Source organism: Trachemys scripta, chromosome 11 (genome assembly GCF_013100865.1).
Source record: "Trachemys scripta elegans isolate TJP31775 chromosome 11, CAS_Tse_1.0, whole genome shotgun sequence".
Taxonomy (NCBI): domain Eukaryota; kingdom Metazoa; phylum Chordata; order Testudines; family Emydidae; genus Trachemys; species Trachemys scripta.
Genome location: NC_048308.1, coordinates 16,663,646 through 16,683,597, shown reverse-complemented (window position 1 = coordinate 16,683,597; position 19,952 = coordinate 16,663,646). Strand labels below are relative to the sequence as shown.

The 19,952-nt window shown below is 36.5% G+C and overlaps 2 protein-coding genes across 9 annotated transcripts in view; one reads left to right on the top strand and one right to left on the bottom strand.

Moving 5' to 3' along the window:
• Positions 1-8,977, top strand: part of MAP3K19 (mitogen-activated protein kinase kinase kinase 19) — a 30,385-nt gene extending 21,408 nt beyond the window's left edge. For 2 of the 3 annotated variants that reach the window (XM_034785085.1, XM_034785084.1), the window contains 4 exons: positions 1,418-3,904; positions 5,357-5,509; positions 5,717-6,414; positions 8,579-8,977. In XM_034785085.1, coding sequence (XP_034640976.1) covers positions 1,682-3,904; positions 5,357-5,509; positions 5,717-6,414; positions 8,579-8,645 — 3,141 coding nt within the window. In that variant the 5' untranslated portion in view covers positions 1,418-1,681 and the 3' untranslated portion in view covers positions 8,646-8,977. The remainder of the gene's footprint in view (positions 1-1,417; positions 3,905-5,356; positions 5,510-5,716; positions 6,415-8,578) is intronic. The other variant, XM_034785086.1, reaches the window with a different exon arrangement.
• Positions 8,978-17,004: 8,027 nt separating this feature from the next.
• Positions 17,005-19,952, bottom strand: part of CCNT2 (cyclin T2) — a 44,997-nt gene continuing 42,049 nt past the window's right edge. For 4 of the 6 annotated variants that reach the window (XM_034785221.1, XM_034785222.1, XM_034785227.1 and 1 more), the window contains one exon: positions 17,005-19,767. In XM_034785221.1, coding sequence (XP_034641112.1) covers positions 18,355-19,767 — 1,413 coding nt within the window. In that variant the 3' untranslated portion in view covers positions 17,005-18,354. The remainder of the gene's footprint in view (positions 19,768-19,952) is intronic. The other 2 variants (XM_034785223.1, XM_034785225.1) reach the window with 1 other exon arrangement.

Sequence of the window (19,952 nt, the reverse complement as noted above, 5' to 3'; positions counted from 1 at the left end):
GCCTGCCAAAATTCTGAATTTTAAAGTATAGAACTTGTTCCCCACACCAGCACACTCAAACCTTGGTTTGCTCCAATGGGACAGACACCAGCACTATTTTGAAATTATTGCATACAAATGAGCACATAGTGCATGCAAATGACCACTAATTATTTCTGTGGAATTGGGTTAGTTTGTATATTTATTTGCATATCAACACACAGCATGTTCTTTGAGCTCATTTTTCCCCCATATCCTACCCCACGTACACTTTGAAATATACTTTGGGCCAAATCCTCTTTATGATATTCTTGTAAATAGTCCAAATAGGAATATATTCACATAGTTCCCCAAGCACTGCAGAATAATAGATATAGGGTAGTTCTACCTACAGGAAAAAACAAACAAACATTTTTTTACACACAGTGTGGGCAAACTGGGTAACAACAGTTTGACCACTCATTGTAAGTGAGGCCAAACTACAGTGTAAAAGTTGACCAAAAAAAATTGCTTTAGTCTAAGCAGGCCTTATCTACACAAGGAACATTAAAAAAAAAAAAAAAAAAAAATCTATCTAGTACTACTACCATTTTGCTGTACTGGTGGAAGCCCTAAGGTAGGCAAAGCTCTTGCAACTTCTGGCATATTTACCGTTGTGCAAATCAAATCATGTGTCAATATAGTATGGTTTATGGAAATTAATGAGGCTAGACTGGACACCTGGATGAGCTGCACTGTTTCAGCTATTTAAGGTTATAGTAACAAATCTGTTGATGGTCTAGAAAGAATTTTCTGCATGGATAAAACAGCTACAGTTAAGACATCACACTTTTATAGTTTTGTGGTTGAAAGCTTTTTTTACTGCTTAAATTAGATTTATATTCCATAGGATCATGACTTTTAGCATTACTTGAAAATTCACTAGTTACAATACATTCTTGGAACCAGAATAAAGACACAAATTTAAGTGTAAGGCTTGTTCTCTCATTGAGAAAGTGCACAGCAAATGACGTAAGTTCTGGGATATCAAAACACTGATTACCTTTTGAATTTTTATAGCAAACACACAAATCATAGATCAAAGACAGAGTTAACAGGTAACATGATGATTTTTATAAGTGTGTGTACAAGGGCTTTTTTTTTTTTGAGATATGTAGTGACATGTGCCTCATATCAAATAATTCCTCTTTCCCTAGTGCTAAATGCATAGAAATAGAGGATGAGATACACAGATTAAATGGGCCATTATAGCTATCAACCATCTTTGCATTTTGTGTGTTGATATTGGACCTGAATATGAGTTAAATACTGAGAATTTGCCAAAAAATAAAGTTGGGCATATTTTCTTCCTTAAAACCATTGATTATTGCCTCAAAATTGTGTATTTGATCTCCCAAATACAAAGCATATTACTAATAGTTTGTTCTGGAACTTACAGTTTCGCCTGGCACCAGTGACATTTCAACCTATAAGAACAGTTCAACTTACTCCTTTACAGGACAATAAAGTCAACGCAAACACTGATAGCAACAATATTTTGAGTATTACAAATTCTGTACCTATGCCTATAAAACCATGTATCAAACTTTACCAGCCTCAATAAGCCAACCTGAGGCAAAGGCAGGCTCAAAAGTCATCAGAACAAGCTCCTACTAGTGTTTCTGATAGCTCTACTTCAACAGGAAACCTGGACTCATTCAGAATGGATAACTATTACAAATGCTCTGAAGACTTGAAAGAACAAGCAAGTGAAATAAAATTAAAATGCAGCGAAGCTGATGTAGGTATTAAAACTGAGCAGGCTGACTTTGAAAAATATCAGCTTTCAATAACCTATGAAAATTCAGATATTGTGAACACAGCCAGCGTTTTTGATGACAGTCATGCTTACTTCAACTCAAGTGAAGTGACAAACACCAAGGAGAACTGTGAAATATTTGCAGTTCAGTATCCTGCATCAAGCAATGCAGACACTGTAAGAGCTGGAAACTGCGAGAGAGATTTAGCACCAAGGACTGCCATTAGAACTTATCTAGAGGAAGTAGATGTTTCAGGGGTGATACCTGCTCATAGTTGGTGTGCAGATGTAGACAGTGTGAACGCGGTGCTTGAAAATCATGGTTTAGACTCAAGCTGCAAAAATGAAGTAGTAGAATCATATCATATGCTAGAAGATAAATCTGTAGCTAAAATCATTCCTCACTTTTCTGCTGAGAAAGCAGAAAACAGTGTTTATCCAGTAGTCTTTGGAACAACTGAAAAAATAGCAATTTCAGAAGCAACTGAAACAAAAATCAATAAACCAGTACCTCTTGTCCATATTACATTATCTGAACATGAGCCACGTAGGGCACTAGAGATTGCCAAATGTCCCACCAGAAAGAAGGAGGTCATCCATAGCATGCCTCCTAATATGAGTCACAGCTTCAGCATACTTGCTTACAAAGAAAATGACAATAAAATAAAAACTAATAGAAATAGATCTGCTTCAAAGACTAAAATGAGTAGCAAAGTACCTCAAGATTTCTCTGTTTCTGATGAGCGTTCCACAAAATGTAACACCCACAATACCAACATCAAGAACCAGATTTTCCCTTCTGTTGGACTGTCTCATGTGGAATCTGAGGCTTCCTCAAAGCTTCAGAAAAAAAGACCTCAGATGAAGAAACACCATGTTCTTCAGAGTGCTCAGAAATCTAAAAAGCAAGCATTTCCGTATATCTGCAAAAGTTCAAGCAGCTTAAAGAAACATGTTACTCCACTTTCTGTTCCACGAACACAGTCTGCTTCAGATTTCTTGAATTTGAAATATAGTGACATGTTCAAGGAAATAAATTCAAATGACAAAGGCCCAGGGATTTATGAAATGTTTGGGACTCCTGTATATTCCCAAGTGCGTGGACTTGGTCAACATGAAAGCAGATTTTACAGGGAAGTTTGTTCTGCTCCACCTGGGAGATACGCAGCTAATAGACGTAAATCTACCTGTACTATTGAGAGAGACAGCAGCAGAATAAGAAGCACCCAAAAAAGAACACGTTCTAAACCCAAGAACACAATTGGCATTAAACAAAAGCACAAAGACTTAACACCAGAAGAGAGAAGTTCTGAGTTAAGAGATAGCAACACGGAACTGGAAGATGATGTAATAATTTCTGGTCCAGATTGGCACATAAAAACTTCAAGGAGCAAGCCATTGTTTAACGAAGATGAAGGTCAGCAGTTTCTCGTTTTGAAAGAGTTTTCACAATTCACTAAACAAAATGAAATCATTCCAAATTCAAACTTGTCAACTATTAAAGAAGTCCCTTTGGAGCAGTCTTCAGATAATAGAGATGTAGTTAACAATCAGATACTTGCAACCAATGTCCACAATTTTCGGCAGGTTGATGATAAACATCATGCAGAATGTGTTGCTTTAGTGAGCAGTTTACTAAAGACAGATCAGAACAACAAGTGTGTAGTCCAAGGAAGAGTGGATATGGATGACTCCATGAATCTAGAAGCAAACCAGACCTCCTGCAAATCTATAGATAAATATGAAGCACTGTTTGCATTGTCTTTTCCAGACAGAGCAGACTGTGTATCTTCTCAAAGAAAACTAGATCAGAGTTGGACACACATGTCTGAAAATTGTAATTCAGAAAATGCATCAACTCAGCATCCAACAAACCAGACTTTAAATGCTGCAAGCCCAGTTTTTCAGACTTATCAAAACATTCTGGACTATGCAGATAATGAAGAACTGACTGATGAATTGCTTTGTTGCCTGGCGGCAGAGCTGCTAGCACTCGATGAAAAAGATACTGCCTCTTCCAGAATACCTACAAAGAATACAGGTTCTAAAACACAAAATGTATTTGCTAAAGAAGAAAGAGGCAGTGTGAATGAAGATGGCAAAGTAGTAGCAAGTGCAGAGGAACAGGTAAAAACAAATTTCCCATACCTTGCTAATTGTTTCCCCATGCTGTAGCAACACCACCAGCATGGAAAAACAGATGAGCCCCCATATTAGTCAAGCAGATGGTAGCCTGTCCACATCCAGAATATTTGTGCCCAGTTCAATTTTTGTACCTCATCCTGGTGTGCAGACAGACTTGCCCATTTTCCAAAACTAGAAAACGGTAGTTAGCCTACACTCCTTTGACTACCTAATCACTTTCTCAGAATCTCAATAAGTAATTGGGATCAGCAGAGTATCCATCTTGAAGACCACCAGAAGAGACAAATAAGCCTGACCAACAGTGACCATATTCCAGGATGAAAGGAGTAATTATGGAGAAACTAAGATGGGCAAGGCTAAAATAATAAGCAGTGATATAAACTGGGGAAATGGGGTCAAGGAAAGGGACAAGAGATATTTCTGCCACAGGAACAAACCCATAGATTTCCTTGGGCCAAGGCAAAAGCACGGGCTCTCTAACCCTATCTACTACAAGTGGTGCCTGCCTTCCACAGAAGGCCACCTCCTCCTTTTGGATCTATGTTAGCCATCAGATGGCTGCTCTAAAAATGACCATAAGTGTTGGCTTATCATAGAAGATTGAAATGAGTTTAAATTGGGAAAAATAAAATAAAAATAAGAGAGCTCTATTAGGGAGGGAGCAAAGTTATAGGATACTGAACTGCGCTTCAAGACACCTGGGCACTCTTCTGAGCTTAGCCACTAACCTGCTGTGTGACCTCGTGCAAGTCATTTCACCTCTCTACTTCCTCCCCCCCCATCCCCTTTGTAATTTCAGGGCAATTATTTTTCACTGTGTGTTGGTGCACTGCTTAGCACATTAGGGCACTGATATGTACAGTAGGGCTACTGTAACACAAAAATAGTAAATACACACCCACTTGACAGATTTCACTTTCCCTCCTCATAAGCATCCCTGGGTAGATAGGGAAACTTTTTCCCTTCATTCTGAAACGGCCCCTTCCAAATTAGCTCCAACTTGTTTTAGAGCAATTGTTCTGGAGGAAGCCATTTCTAGGGCTGGGATGTATTTAAATGTATTATCTAGTCCAAGGCTAGTGTCAGGTTAATTCTTCAGATTAGTAAAATTTAGGTACTTGAGAACCAAGGTGACAGACAAGAGGATACCCTGCTATCAACCTTTCTTCCCAGCTGGATTCCCTAGCATGCTCTCTCACTGGCATTCAATAGTGCCTAGGTACCATACTTACACATTACTTAAAAGTACTTCTTACATACTAGTCATTGTGTCTATGGGCTGACCAGGAGCCTTATAATTTGACTACTCTAAAGAGATATTATAAAGAAGAATTTCAGATTATCGTTTTTTAAAACACGTGAATAACATTAAAATGAAGCCTTTATCTTCCTTTCTCCTCTGACCCACCCTCTCCCTGACTACCACCTCTCTAGCAGAGTTACAGTAAAGCGTTCCTGGCACCAAAGAGGGAAAGTGACTTGTTGAACTTCAATGAATCTACAGCATTTCCAGAAAGCAGTCTAGGTAATAAGGCTCCTATCACATGGACGAGAGGTGAAATCCTTGGAAAGGGAGCCTATGGCACTGTAAGTTAAAGTCTGAATATTTTTAAAAATATACATTTGCCTCAAGCTACATAATTTCTTTATAACTATTTCCCCTATTATCCCATTTACTGTATGTGTCAAAATATTTTGGATTATACAGATGAGTTCTAGATCAACTTCCATGATACATTTATTTTTTTAAAAACCTGTCTTTAATTCATATTTAATTTTTTTCAAATACTGCAGGTGTACTGTGGTCTGACAAGCCAGGGACAATTAATAGCAGTGAAACAAGTTGCTTTGGATACCTCAGATAAAGTCACTACAGAAAAGGAGTATCAGAAGTTGCAAGAAGAAGTTGACCTGTTGAAAACACTAAAGCATATCAACATTGTAACCTATTTAGGAACCTGTTTAAAAGATAACATTGTAAGCATTTTCATGGAGTTTGTTCCTGGTGGCTCAATTTCCAGTATTATTAATCGTTTTGGGCCATTGCCAGAAATTGTCTTTTGTAAATATACAAAACAAATTCTACAAGGGGTTGCATATTTACATAAAAACTGTGTGGTACACAGAGATATCAAAGGCAATAATGTTATGCTTATGCCAAATGGTGTAATAAAGCTGATTGACTTTGGATGTGCAAAGCGTTTAGCATGGGTAAGCCTGAGTGGCACACACAGTGAAATGCTCAAGTCTGTGCATGGGACTCCGTATTGGATGGCACCAGAAGTAATAAATGAATCTGGATATGGAAGAAAATCCGACATCTGGAGCATTGGATGCACTGTATTTGAGATGGCAACGGGTAAACCACCTCTGGCTTCCATGGATAGGCTAGCAGCTATGTTTTACATTGGAGCCCATAGAGGACTGATGCCTTCTTTACCTGACCATTTCTCAGGAAAAGCAGCGGACTTTGTCCATGTGTGCTTAACCAGGTAAGTAGTTTTTTTACTTTTATATGTATTTTGATCTTTGATGGTTTCTCAAATTGTTTGAATGTTGCTGATCATCAGGGGAAGCTTGGGTTAGCTCTTATAAGATAAAATGCCTATATAAGGTTTCATTTACTTCGCATTCCAAGAAGGCTTGAAGTAATACTAAATATGAAGGTTTCAAATTCCATAATGCCATATATCAAAAGTTATGAACCTCTTGGGTTTTTCCATCAAATCCTGGCCTCACTATTTATATGGAGCTATAGCATGCCATGGATGTTTAGTTAAATCTCCTGAGTTCAGTGGAGACACCTTTTTAAAAATGCCCATTGCCAGGATCTGACTTGGGGCTAGCAAAGGGAAACAACTTACAAGACTGGGTCATAAATGGGGGAGCCCTCACATAACTCTTTACTTTTCTATTAGAAAATTCTTTAGCCATTACCACTCTAGAAAATATGTTCTCTTTCTGAAAGAGAGAGCACATTCCATACAAGTCATTCAGCAGACCTGGGTGTTGTTTTGCAATGTTTACTTTAATTTTTTTTTCTTTGAGATTTTTAAAACAGCAGTTTACTCCCAACACAAAAGTTACATTTGAACGGGTAGGAACAGCACAACAGGCAGTTTCCTGCTGTCTGCAGGCATTCTAGTGAAATTAATGGGAGACTTATGGGCAACTGAGGAAAGAATTTGAACACCATAGAGGCAAATTATTTAGTGAATAAAGCAGTGGCTGGAGAGTCAGGAGACCTGGGTTCTACTCCCACTTTGCTACTGACCTGCTATGTGATTTAGGGTGAGTCACTGCCTCTTCCTGCTTGCTTCCTCTCCCACAATACTGTGTTGTTCACCTAGGTCCCAAGGGAAGAAAATCCTATAAAATAGCTATTGATAGAGAGAATGTAAAGGAAAATTTGAGTATTCATCAGACTGGGTGATTTTGCATTTACTAAGACGCTTCCATCCAAGATTTTTAAAGCACTTTACATTAAATTAGCATTAATACCCCTGTGATGCAGGTATTGTTCCAGTTTTACAGAAATGAAGGAAGGAGCACAGAGATTAATTTACTTGTCCATGGTCACAAAGAAAGGCTGTGAAGAGGAAGCCAAATCTAAGTCTTACGGCACTCCATCCCATGCCTCAACCTCAAGGCCAGCCTTTTCCCCTTGATATACATCTAAAGACATTGAGAATTAACCTCACCCCACCCCGCCTCCAAAAAAGTGCCTTACTGTACAACTCTCTTTGAAAAATCATTGACAACTACAGATGGGAAATTTGGTACCACGTGGGTTTTGGTATTACATCTGGGTTTACTTACAGTCTTCATTAATAGGAAAGAGGAATTAACTAGAATGTTAAAATCTGCATAAAATACTAAGTTAGAAGCAGCTTCAAACAAAATACAAATGATCAAGAAAAATTAAATACATGGGCAGAAAACAATATTAGATTCAGTTTGAAAAAATGCAAATTGAAACATGCATATGGAATCCCAAACAGAGGAAGGAAACCTAGAAAACACAGTCTTTCGAGTGTTCAATTCTTGTGACTTTATCATGACTCGTCATTTGGGATGTTCTTTTTAAAAAGTCTTAGCTCCTGGAGTCAAGTGATTCAACAAAAATCTCAGCTTTCATGTAATAATAATAATAATAATAATAATAATAATAAAGAAAGTTTCTAGCCCACATAGTTGTGGAGATAAGCTTGAAATTATGACCATAGTCTATCCCAAAGGCTCAAAAACAGAAAGGGAAAAAAAAAGTAGCCAATGCAGATTTGGTCACTGCACATACATAGAGTCAGCAAGCAAAGAAATAAATCATTCTTTAAATAGCTTTGATGCAACTGCCCCTGGAATAGCAAGATTACAAGAAAGCTATTGACTAATTGGAAGGAATTCAGAGTGAGTGACAATGAGATCAGAGGGCTGGAGGAAATGATTTATGAGTTAAGAATACTATCAAATTAATGTCAACCTGCACTTTTCACTAAGCCCTCCCCTCTCCCCCAGAAAGTCCAAAAAAAGAGGAATGACTGGAGAAGTGATGAGTTAAGATTGTATCTAGATTTTATAATTTAACAGTTAAGCAACATGCATGTTTTGTAACAACTGTTTATTTTATGTATTAATTTCCCTCACTCCACTATGCAGAAATCAACATGAGCGTCCGTCTGCTCTACAACTGCTGCAGCATCCCTTCATGAAGGGAAGACAATGAACTTTTCAAAACTTCTGCCAAACTAATGTATATTTTCGACTCATATCTATTTCTACCACTATAAAAGGTTAATTTGCATTTGATTTGAAAATGGGAGTGTAGTAACTTACTAAAACTCAATCAGCCAAACATTGGAAAGCACCTATGAGACTGCAATATAATTACACTAGTTTGATTTGTGATATGAAATGCTTATCAGGGCAGGGGAATGCAGTTGCCATTTATCCAGTAAAGAAAGTAATTTTTTTTCTTGCAAAGATTAAGTTTGTAAGAGTTTGCATTTTGAAGAAAAGCAAAAGCCATGCAGTTTTGTTTTCAAATTGAAAAGGCTTTAAAAAAAAAAAAAAAAAAGCTATTTTATAGTATTTAAAAAAAGTTGATGAACTTGGGAATCCCATTTTTTCTGTAAATACATAAGTGGTAAAATATCTAATATTAGCAGAAAGCATCCAAGACAGTCCTGAACGCTATTCAGGTGGTCTGGCGCTGTACCTTCCCAAACATAATTTGCCAGTTGATTAATTAAATATGGTTGTGGAAATCACTTGGAGAATCAGAACTTACTTTATATACAGGTCAGCATAGAACATGGTTACAAGTACAAATTAAGTTTTCAGAAGAGAGATCCCTTTAATTTCTCTTGGATACAGAACAGCAAGTTCCAGCACACAGACATCATCTGGTAGTCTTACCTCTTACTTCTAGTGGTTTATCAAAAGTTAATTGGCAGGAGTTATCTGCTCTATATACATACTGGTCTGTAAAACTTCTGTAATTAACATTTCCTGTTTTCTGTGGGAATATGAATGCTATGATAATTTGAGAAGTTTCTTCCTCCTTTCTCTTGGGACTGGTATTAAATTCACTTTGCCAAAGTGAAGTTGTCACTTGTCTATATCGCCACTGAATCTCTGCATTTGATGGGTAAAATTTGGAAGGGGGCCATTTAAAATGTCATGAACTACAGTATTAAAGAGAAATCCCTGAATGCTGTAAAGGAAGACCGTCCTTTTCCAGGGTTGATGCACGCTCTTTGGACAGATGCATTGTACTTCACTGATACTGAGCAGTAAAAACCACAGGGCAAATGGCTATGAAGTGCTTGACTGTTGCTTAAAGAGCTACAAAATGCCATTTAAATAATAATCTACGGTATTCAATATCTTTGTTATGATTTAATGGAAGAAATTTGATTTGACACTTTGAAATTTGGATATTCAATATAGTGCATGGATTGGTAGCTTGAAAAGCAAGACTACAGCATTTCTGATTGTATAAGATGTGATATTGTGGGGACAAGGCAAAAGAGTAAAGCAGGAATAAAATACACACAGGAACAAATAACTGCTTAGAGGTGATGCTTGAGTCATCAAACTATTCTGAGCTGAGGTAAAATTTCTCTTTTGTACAAATTGAAGTTTATAGAAACCCAACCAATGCAATTCTCTCACTTCTCTAATTTATATATTTTATTCTTTGGTGAGTGTATTTCTAAACATAACATTGAAAATTTAAAGTCACTTAATCACTTTTGAGACTGTTACCTGAAGTGACTTAGGAGCCAAAGTCTCAGTTTCAAAAGGGACTTAAACACACAGGAGCCAAAATCCCATTGACTTTTGATAAGTCCTAGGAGAGTTTTAGGCTCCTAAATGCAAAGTCCGTTTTGAAAATAGGGTTTAGGAGGATGTCATTTAAGCAATTTTGAAAATTTTACCTTTAGTAAACTAGGTGCCTGTTCTCACCACCTCCAGGAGCAGTGTGCACTATTGCCAATCACCAACATTTAAAAATCATGAGTTAGGCCCCCAACAACCATGAGTCGCAATCATTAAGTTAATAAATTTTGCCTTCTGGTTTCTAAGCCTTTATCATTCACTCTGCTCATAGTGTCAGTTTTTTCTCTGCTTTAAGTGAAAACTGAGATTCTCATGTAATCACTTGACTCCTAGAACTGAGGCACTAAACACCAAGTATCTCAAGAGCTGGCAAAATTGACAGTGCAGGACAATTCAGAAGTAACTGACTATAGATTAGTTCCACCATTCAAGCGAAGTAAAATGCAAACTGTAAATTAATGATCTGTAAAAGGAAGAGTAATTTAGATTTAGAAAGCACTTTCCTCAACTTTTTACTTTAGGAGCAGGAGCATGCTTCACAACATGGCAGGGAAGTCGAAAAGCAAAACAGGATTTAGAAGCCTGTGGCAAAACTTTGCAGGATCATGACATTGTTACTTCATCAATCCTGCAGTTCCCTGTTAGTGTTCCATAGTTGCAGAAGTTATGCAAGTTTTCAGTTTTAATAATCGGAAGTATTGAAAATGTAAAGATTTTTTTCTCTTTTTAAAGTGTCACACAACTACTGCCAATGAAATTAAAGTAGTTTTTGGTGATATACATTAGGTACCGTTTTGCTAGTATATGTAAACTGAAAGTTCTCACATGAACCAATATGGGCGGGAAGGTCTTGCATGATCCTATATACATCTCTGTAGGAATTCCGTATAAATAAAATCTGGTGGAAGGCAGGAATTAGGGGTCACAGTGACTAACTGGCTTTCTGTCTCCCTTCCTCCTCCTCCCAGCCCAGGCATTTACTTTATGAGATTCCAAATTGTGTATGCACAGAAAATGCTAGAACCATTCTGCTGCTCAGTGAGAAACTTGTGATGACTGCTGCATTGTATTTAAGCATATAAAGTGCATGCAGAATCAACAGCTATCCACATCAGTTGTCCTTTCTAATTGTAACACAGGCTAAACGCATCTGATAGTTCAGTTACTACAAATTGCACCATAATCACCTTTGCTTTTTTGAATTTATTGCAGAATTGTTTCATAATATACATTTTAATTTTTTAAACATCTTTAGTCCTCATTGTATGATGAACATTTGAACTATTAACTATAACCAGATGGAGTGGAATTTGCCAGTTTGTAGAAAACTTAGTGAACTGCCCCTATTTAGCTCAGTGAGGTGTTACCACTGACATGTGATGGTGCTTTTGATATCAGCACTGTAAATTATTTCACTGTGGGCTGCTTAGGCAGTAACATACTTATTTGCATTGTTGATGGCATAGAGCAGTGATTTTCAACTAGGGTGACCAGATAGCAGTTGTGAAAAATCGTGGGGGATAATAGGTGTCTTATAAGAAAAAGCCCCAAATATCGGGACATCTGGTCACCCTATTTTTAACCCATCAGCACACTGCTGATCACTGCACACATCGTCAGGGGCAGACAGGTGGTATATATATTGTGTGGATGCAGCCCATACAACACAGATTGTTGCATATGCGGCCCACAATGGTAAGTAGATTGAGAATCATTGGTAGAGTGGATACTGGGTGGATAGTGGAACAGCTAGCTGCTAGCAAAATTTGATAAGGAAATATATTGGGGAAGGGATGTATTTAATAAAGCAGAACTGCTTCCTGGTAATAAGAACCCTAAATGCCTTGGTTAATACAAAAGTCTGCAACACAATGAAAACTTAGGGGCAGGATAAAAAACTGAATTCAACAGCAAAAAGCCAACAAGATATAGTGGAGACAGTGACTTGGAGAGTGTTTGGAGGAGCAGAGCCACCACATGATTCTAGGTTTATAAACATAATTCAGACCTAAACTGTCCTATAGAACACTGGGAACTGAGCAGAATAGCTCAGAATGGATGAAACTATTAGACTGAGGTGGAAGCTATATTTTAGTTTAGAACAAAAATCTTTAGCCCACATTAGGAAACCAAAGTTTCAGCTATATTATTGGCCACAATGTTGAGTACAATACAAAATTTATAGAACATTTAATATCAGAATTTCTCCTTGAAAAGGGAATTAAAGTGATTTATGTCCATAATTTTACGTACTGAAAAAAATTACACTATATCTAGTGATGTTTCTTCTCAGGGTTTTTATATATTTAAAATTCCACAGAATTGAGCCAAATTATATACACCATCTGTCAAAAGAAAGCAGTTTAGCAGATTCTCTCTCACTTTACTGGGCTGTCTCAGAGGACAAAGTAATGAACATTTCCCCTACAACTGTGCTGACACTTAGATATTATTTCAGTGCCATCAGTAATCTGAAAGGGATATTTTGCAAAATGGAAGTAGCTGGCAAAATTGAAGTTTGTTCAAGCTTCTAACAGGTTACAAAAATAATAAAAAATCGTGTAAATCCAACTTTTTCTTTAGAACTATATTTTAAAGTGTTTGACTTAACTGAATCTACCCAATTTCCCCTCACTTTAAAGTCTCCCAGTAAAATCATGTCACATAAAATCTGCTAAACAATTGTTCCTTCTACCACTTTTATTAATATTTTCCATTACGTATCATGTAAGAGTGGAAGAACATTATGCCAGCGTAATAATCCTAACTTCACACTCATTTCCCAAAGTCCAAATAATTCAGTCCCATTTTACAGAACATAGATTGATCCTTATGCAAAGTCCTTGAAAACTAGAGCATCTTCATTACATTATCTTACAATTATCTGTCCTATGACCTAAAGTGAGGTATACATAGTTCCAAGATATATAATAATTGCCTCTTCAGTTTAGGGCAGGCTTCAAAGTAAAGATGAGCTTTAATTTAGCATGAAATAATAGCTAGATACCACTTATACTAAATAATAATGGACAGAGGTGCTCTAGACCAAGCAGGATGTATTAGAGTAGAAATTTTATGTTTTTCAACAAAATCCTCACATTCCCCCTGGAAGGTCTTGCAATAAAAGCTGCTGCACTGAGTAACTTGTTAAAAATAAGTGGATTAGAGTATTCTAGTAACCCCTAGATGTTTTAATATTTAGAAAAACTAAGCATTGTAAGAATAGCCTCAAACAGGGAGAGCATTAATCATACTGATATAAACCTGTTATATCCTGATGCTTTGGTGACATCTGAAATTGTTTTAGCATCTGTTATTCAAAGAAAATTTCAAAGCTTTAGAATCTTTGTTGCTTAAATGTTAGTTTGGTGCTATTTCCTAGTGAGTATATAAGATTTTAAAGTCAAATTTCACCCACTGAGTTAGATACTACAGCACATGGACAAAGGGAAGCACTGGAAATTCAGAGGCCTTGTCTACACACTACACCTGTAGCTTATGGGAAAGGAAATAAGATATACTAGTATAAGGCAACTTTACACCAACTGCAGCCACATTATGCTTTGTACCAGTATAATTATACTGCTGGGGAAAAAAAAAAATCTACCCTTATCTGGCAGTTACACTGGTACAAAAGTGGTGTATATACCAAGGCAAAGGGTCAGGGGAGAAGAAGTAGTAAGCCCAAAATAAAGCATACAAGTTATCCAATGACACCTGGATACGATGCAGCAGACATTCTTGAAGTGGTTGTAGTATAGCTACATGATTCACTTAAAAAAAAAAAAAAAAAACAAAAACCCAAAACTTTTAAATCAAGTTTCTTGGACTTTTTAATTCAAAACCCACCAGTCCCTCCATTATGTGTCTCACAACTGAGTTAATTTTTCATTTAGGCTATAACAACTTTTTAAAGTTTGAGCTATCTTGAGTAAAAGCAACATTATATCTTGTCATTCCAATCTCATTAGAATAATTGATAGAGGGAATCAGTGTAGTTTATTCTATTTTACAAAGATCCCATTGGAGCAACTGGGATGCCACAACCATATAAAAAGTAATTAAAATGACTCAGTGATCAGACAATTCTTTAAGAAGGTGAGAGAAAGTAAGCCAGAAGAAGATCAATGGGAAATTGCAAACAAAATGATCAAATATAAACTGCCCCCAACAGGGAAGGCTTCTGAGCAGCCCTCAAGATAATCGGAGTGACCCCATAGGACATCTTTAGTAAGGGACTTTTATGAGCAAGAAGAACTGACCAGCTACAATTGTAGGGATATGGGGAAAGTAAGTAGTCCAAAGCCATCTTGTATTTATAACATTCAGAGTCTGGGAACCAATTACAGCTGACTGATTTAGTCAGCTTCAGTACGCGTAGCAGACTTGAGAGGAGCAAGGGAATAACCGCTTTCTCCCTGTAGAACTGATTGGAATGCCAGCATCCTTGTAATTCTGCTTTGTTGGAGGAAGTATAATTTTAAAACCAAGAATTAGTATATTTCAAATTACAGATAAAATTGCTATAATGCTCCTAAGACAGTCCCACAAGGCCTTGAAGGTACTTAATTAAACTTTACACACTTATTACATGAACATTAATACACATTTTGATATGGAAAAAATCAAAGTTCCCACTTAGTTCATATCAAATGAAAAGTAGGTACTGCACATTTTTTTTTTAAATATGCATCTAAGTTATAAAACTTGCTTTTCTGAAGTTCTCCAACTATGTATTTCTGCTGAGTTAGAAATTACTGTGAAAAAAGTTAGAAGTTAAACTACGTTACTTTTCAAAATTCAAAAGTGCTTTCTGTTTACATTTGAAAAACCATGAATGTTTTGTCATCAAATCCAAGGGGATTTTTCATAATTAATATATACAAGCAAAACTGGCAAGGTAACTATAGGAAATGGGACTGTATTTCTGCCCAGTAGAGAGAGTCTGGTAAGGTAAGGAACTTGATTAATAAATAGCTTTTACACAAGTTGTCCGTGAAAAAGACAAGTGAAGTTTTAATCTCATAAAAGGGCTGTTTTAAAATTGCAACTGGCTATTTTAACATGAAACATTTATCTACAATGAGCAGAAAAGCTATACAGCACTTCAATTTTAACCAAATACCAAAAGTACTAGACCACAGCAAGATACAGTACATTGTCTAGAGTACTTTAATGCAGTACTTCCACCATTAGCAATGAGACTAAAGATTCAACGTACAGTAGAATCTCAATAATCCACACACTTAACATATCACAAAAATGATGAGATTTAATAGCTGAGCACTGTAGTGAGGTTTCAGAATTAAGACTTCATTTTTACAAAATACATAGTGTATTTTCTATTAAATTCACTCAAAACAGTAACAAAACTATAATCAAAGTGAACAAAGTACATTGTGGCGTATTAGCTTTTTTATTGCATTTATTCATTCACTTATGGGACCAATGCTGATCCCGTAAACAGTTGGAACATGCTGTAATTCAAAGTTCAGTAATTTGCAATGGGTTTCAGTCAGTGTGAATTAGTGATATCTTGCTGTTCCCCACCCCCCATATCCACCATGTCAACTCTAATCTCAGAGAGCAAGACTTCAGTACAGATTTACATATTTACACAATTATAATGCAAACTAAAAATAATCTTATTTGTTGATATTCTTTACAAAGAAATTGAAATCATGGTTTCTCATTAACCTAGAATAGCAACCCTTTGTCAATGTAATTTCACAACCCCCTGGAATCAATGTGAATGACTCCTCAAATGAAGATCTCTGGCCTTTTTCCATTTGCTTTTAACCATCACCAGTTACCTGCCTGGCATTTCTTCTCCAAGTTATAACATTAGATGCTATATTTATAGTACAATATATTACGGTATCCACATTGTATGCATAAGATGCATTTCATGGTACAGCTATTTAACAGGCTTACAAGCAAATATTGTGATACTTTGTAAAGAGTATTTTAACACAATTTACTATTATTTTATCTTCTATCTCTGCATATTAGTTTAGCACAGTTTACATTGCTTACATTTGTCAACAATTCTTCAGACTTAGTGCTGAGGTGGAGAGGAGAGACTATTCAAAGGGTTAGAACATATCCAACAATGTGAAACAAGTGTAATAATGTTGAAGTATAATTTTTTGAATGTAGAAAAATTCAAAGCAGTTAAGGGTAAAGTTTTGTATCCTGTATATCCATGGGCAAAGGCTAAATGTGGACCTAGACACATTATTCTGTTTTTCAATTTAAAATGTTTAGATGTAAAAAGTAGTATCCATTGTTCAAATAAAACTTAGTTACAAGCTTTTGCATTACTGGAAACTGAGTATTACATAGTAATTGATATACCTGTAGTTACATAATATAGCAACTACAAACTGGTAGGTACTGAACAATTTTGTAGTTTAAAGCACTTCATTTAATAATGGAACTAAAGGGCTAAGCTTCAGATTAAAATTCTGAAGTGTTTACAACCAGTTACACTGAGTACTAACTGCATGTGCAGGTGATTTAGCAAAACTTCACTTCTTATATATTTAAAAAAAATCAAAACAGTCACTAGGAACCAGCTTTTGCTACCTTATACTGAATACATGTTGAATTCATTCATAGCTTATTAATGATTTTAAGCACAGCCATAAAATTAGTTAATTGTCAGCTGGTAAAACGGAACTGTAGTATTGGCTTTCAACAAAAATGATGTATAAACATTCAAGTCTCTCATTTCTTCTAAAAAGGCAGAAGACTGTGCAAACAGTACACAAGCCATATTATGACACTTGCAGACAGATAAAGTGTATACTAGTGGTTTAATTGGAGAGTGATTTTTCACAGAGCTAAAAACAAAACAAGTAACCTCCAATTTTGTAACTAATCACAAGTACAATGCACAGAGAATCAGTGGTAACTATTTTATTGTTGGAATATAAAGGAAAGTTGGGATATCATAGTTTTACTCTTATTTATTGTGAAGACTGCATTCTCACCTGTAAAAGAAATATGGCATCACACACAAATACACTTTTTGGAATTCAGAACATGGCTCTTATTCTGAAATGGTAATGGAAACAGTGATCCCTGTTTACTATTAAAATAACTTATGGTATTAAAGTTTAAAAAACAACTTACTAATTTTTCACTATAAGTTTTTATGAATTTCAGTTCTTAACTCACATTAATCTACGTAATCATTAAGTAACAGCTCTGCCTATATTACTGCATCAAGCCAATAAACATTTAAATGCACTTCACATCAAAAGATTATGTAAACTTTATTCTTTTTTCCTTCAGAAAGCTTGGGGCGCATTTCAGCAGTCAATCTGGTCACAATCAGCAAACTGAGGCCCAAACTCCTTTATTGCCTCATTGGTGATGCTCTCCCGTGGATGACCATACATGGTACTAGATTACCCACTCTAGTGAAGTGCCCTTTTAAGCAGCTTCCAATAAGGCCTACAGTTCAAGATAAACATGACAAAGCGTCACCTTTGTTTAGATTACTGATGGACTCTGACACAAGATAAAATAAAGTTATGTATATTTTGTTATACTTACAAGCAGCTCCAATCCTGAGTATTTATGGTATATCTAAACATACAAAAATGTATGTACATTTTTCTCCACTTTCTTGTAAACAGTTGTCAGTATACTGTTTTTAATCCCTTTATCTTTGAAACATGCAAATCATACATACAGTATAAATACACAAGGAAACAATTACACTCATTCAAAAGCTAAGCAACAAAAATGGTGGCTGCAGTATTCAAAATTATAAATAATCAATGCTTGAGGCATTCTAGACACCTAAAAGCAGATGATCATTCTACTGTTCTTAGCTGCAGTTGTAGAAATACTGAGATTTTTGCACCTTCCATGCTATTACAGTATTTATAACACTATTGTATGTGGAGATAAAGACTTGTTTACTATACCTCTTCTTTTCAGAGTGAAGGATAAAGCAGCACTTACATATACTGAAACCATGGCAACAACAGCTGGTGTTGCTACTGCTAGATTAGAAAGTTTTCCATTCTAACAATTCTTAAATTAAAAAAGTAAAGAAAAGTGACCTAAACAATTGATTACATGTTCATTCCTTGGGCACTTAACAGCGAATCCAGCATGTCGAATGTATCTTTGTAGTCCATATGCTGGCTGTTTGTACTGTACTCGTGATTGGCATCAGGACCGTTCTCCACTGGCTTCTTGTCCAGTTTCACGAGGGTGCTGAGATGTCCGTAGCCCACCTGGTATGTGACAGGGGGAGGAGGGGGTAAGGGAAGGTTAAAAACAGAGTTGTGAGAGGATACATACTGCTTAACAGAGGAGGAAGAACTAGATGAACTACCTGAACTTTTGGAACTTTTGCTCAATTTGGAGTGGTGGTTGTGAGAAGCATCATTGCTGTGCAACTTCTTCCTTGAAGAGCCGGAACTAGAGGAATTACCATCACTACTCAGGCCAACAGGACTCCTCAAAACAGTTGGTGTTATTCCATCAGTGCTATGTTTACTGCCGCCACTACTACTGCCACCACTATGTGAATGCTTGTGACTGCTACTGTGATGGCGATTTGAAGAATGTTCTTTGTGCTTTTCTTTATGATCTTTGCTAACATGTGGACTTGAGTGTTTGCTTTTTCCACTGCCCTCATCCGATGAGCTGTGTCTTTCTGAAGAAACTTTAATTTTCATTTTCAGATCTTCTTTACTGGAACTCTTTTCTGTAGGTGGGATTGGTATTCGCAGTTTGAGTGATCCACCCTTTTCTTTTTTATCAGACAAATGTTTTTCTGGTTTCTCTGCATTTGCAACAGGAATTTTCATTTTAATAGGGGAAGTAACAGAACTGCTACTGGCTGCTTGTGGTTGGATGTGCTTTTTATGTTGCTGTTCTACTTGCGTAGTTACATAATGTTCCCTTACATCCAGTTCAAGGGTTTCTAGTTTGCGTTTCTCTCTGTATTTATCCAAGGACATTTTCTGAGGAATTATTGGAGCAGCAACCTGTCCATGGTGTTTGTTTCCTGACTTGTGAGCATAGTCTTGTTTACCAGTGGAATGCTCAGTAAGTTTGTCAGATCTGTGATGTAACCCAGAATGCAATTGTACAGAAGTTCCTGATTGGAAGTTCAGATTATATTGACTACCAGGTAACGTAGTTTCCTGTTTCTGAGAATATATGTGTTCGGTCCTTGTTTGTTCTTGATGTTGAGGCCATTCCTGGTGTGATGCCAAACTATATGAGGTACTTGGCATTCCTGTAGCTAATATTGCCAAGTTTTCAGGTGCATGACTGTGTTGAACAGACATACTCCCTGAGTTCAGAGGTACTGGTGGAGGAAAGGTTGATGTGGATGATTTTTGGAAGCTTGTGTTGGCAGATACACCAGTAACAGTATCCACCAAAATGGAATTCTGGACCAAAGATGATCCAAGAAGAGAATTCTCAGATACCTGTCCATCTCCTTTCGGTTTCTTAGCAGCCTGATTAGCCTATATGAAAAGGAAAAAGAGTAAGGACAAACTTAGAAAGACCTAAAAATAAACAGTTACCTAACATATCTCAAAACTGGGTAAAATAAGGTGGATTTCATGGTTTCTCTCTCTTTTTTTTTTTTAATTTAAAGCTACCATAATAGGGAACTACAGAGGGACATACAATTATGAACATATTGCCA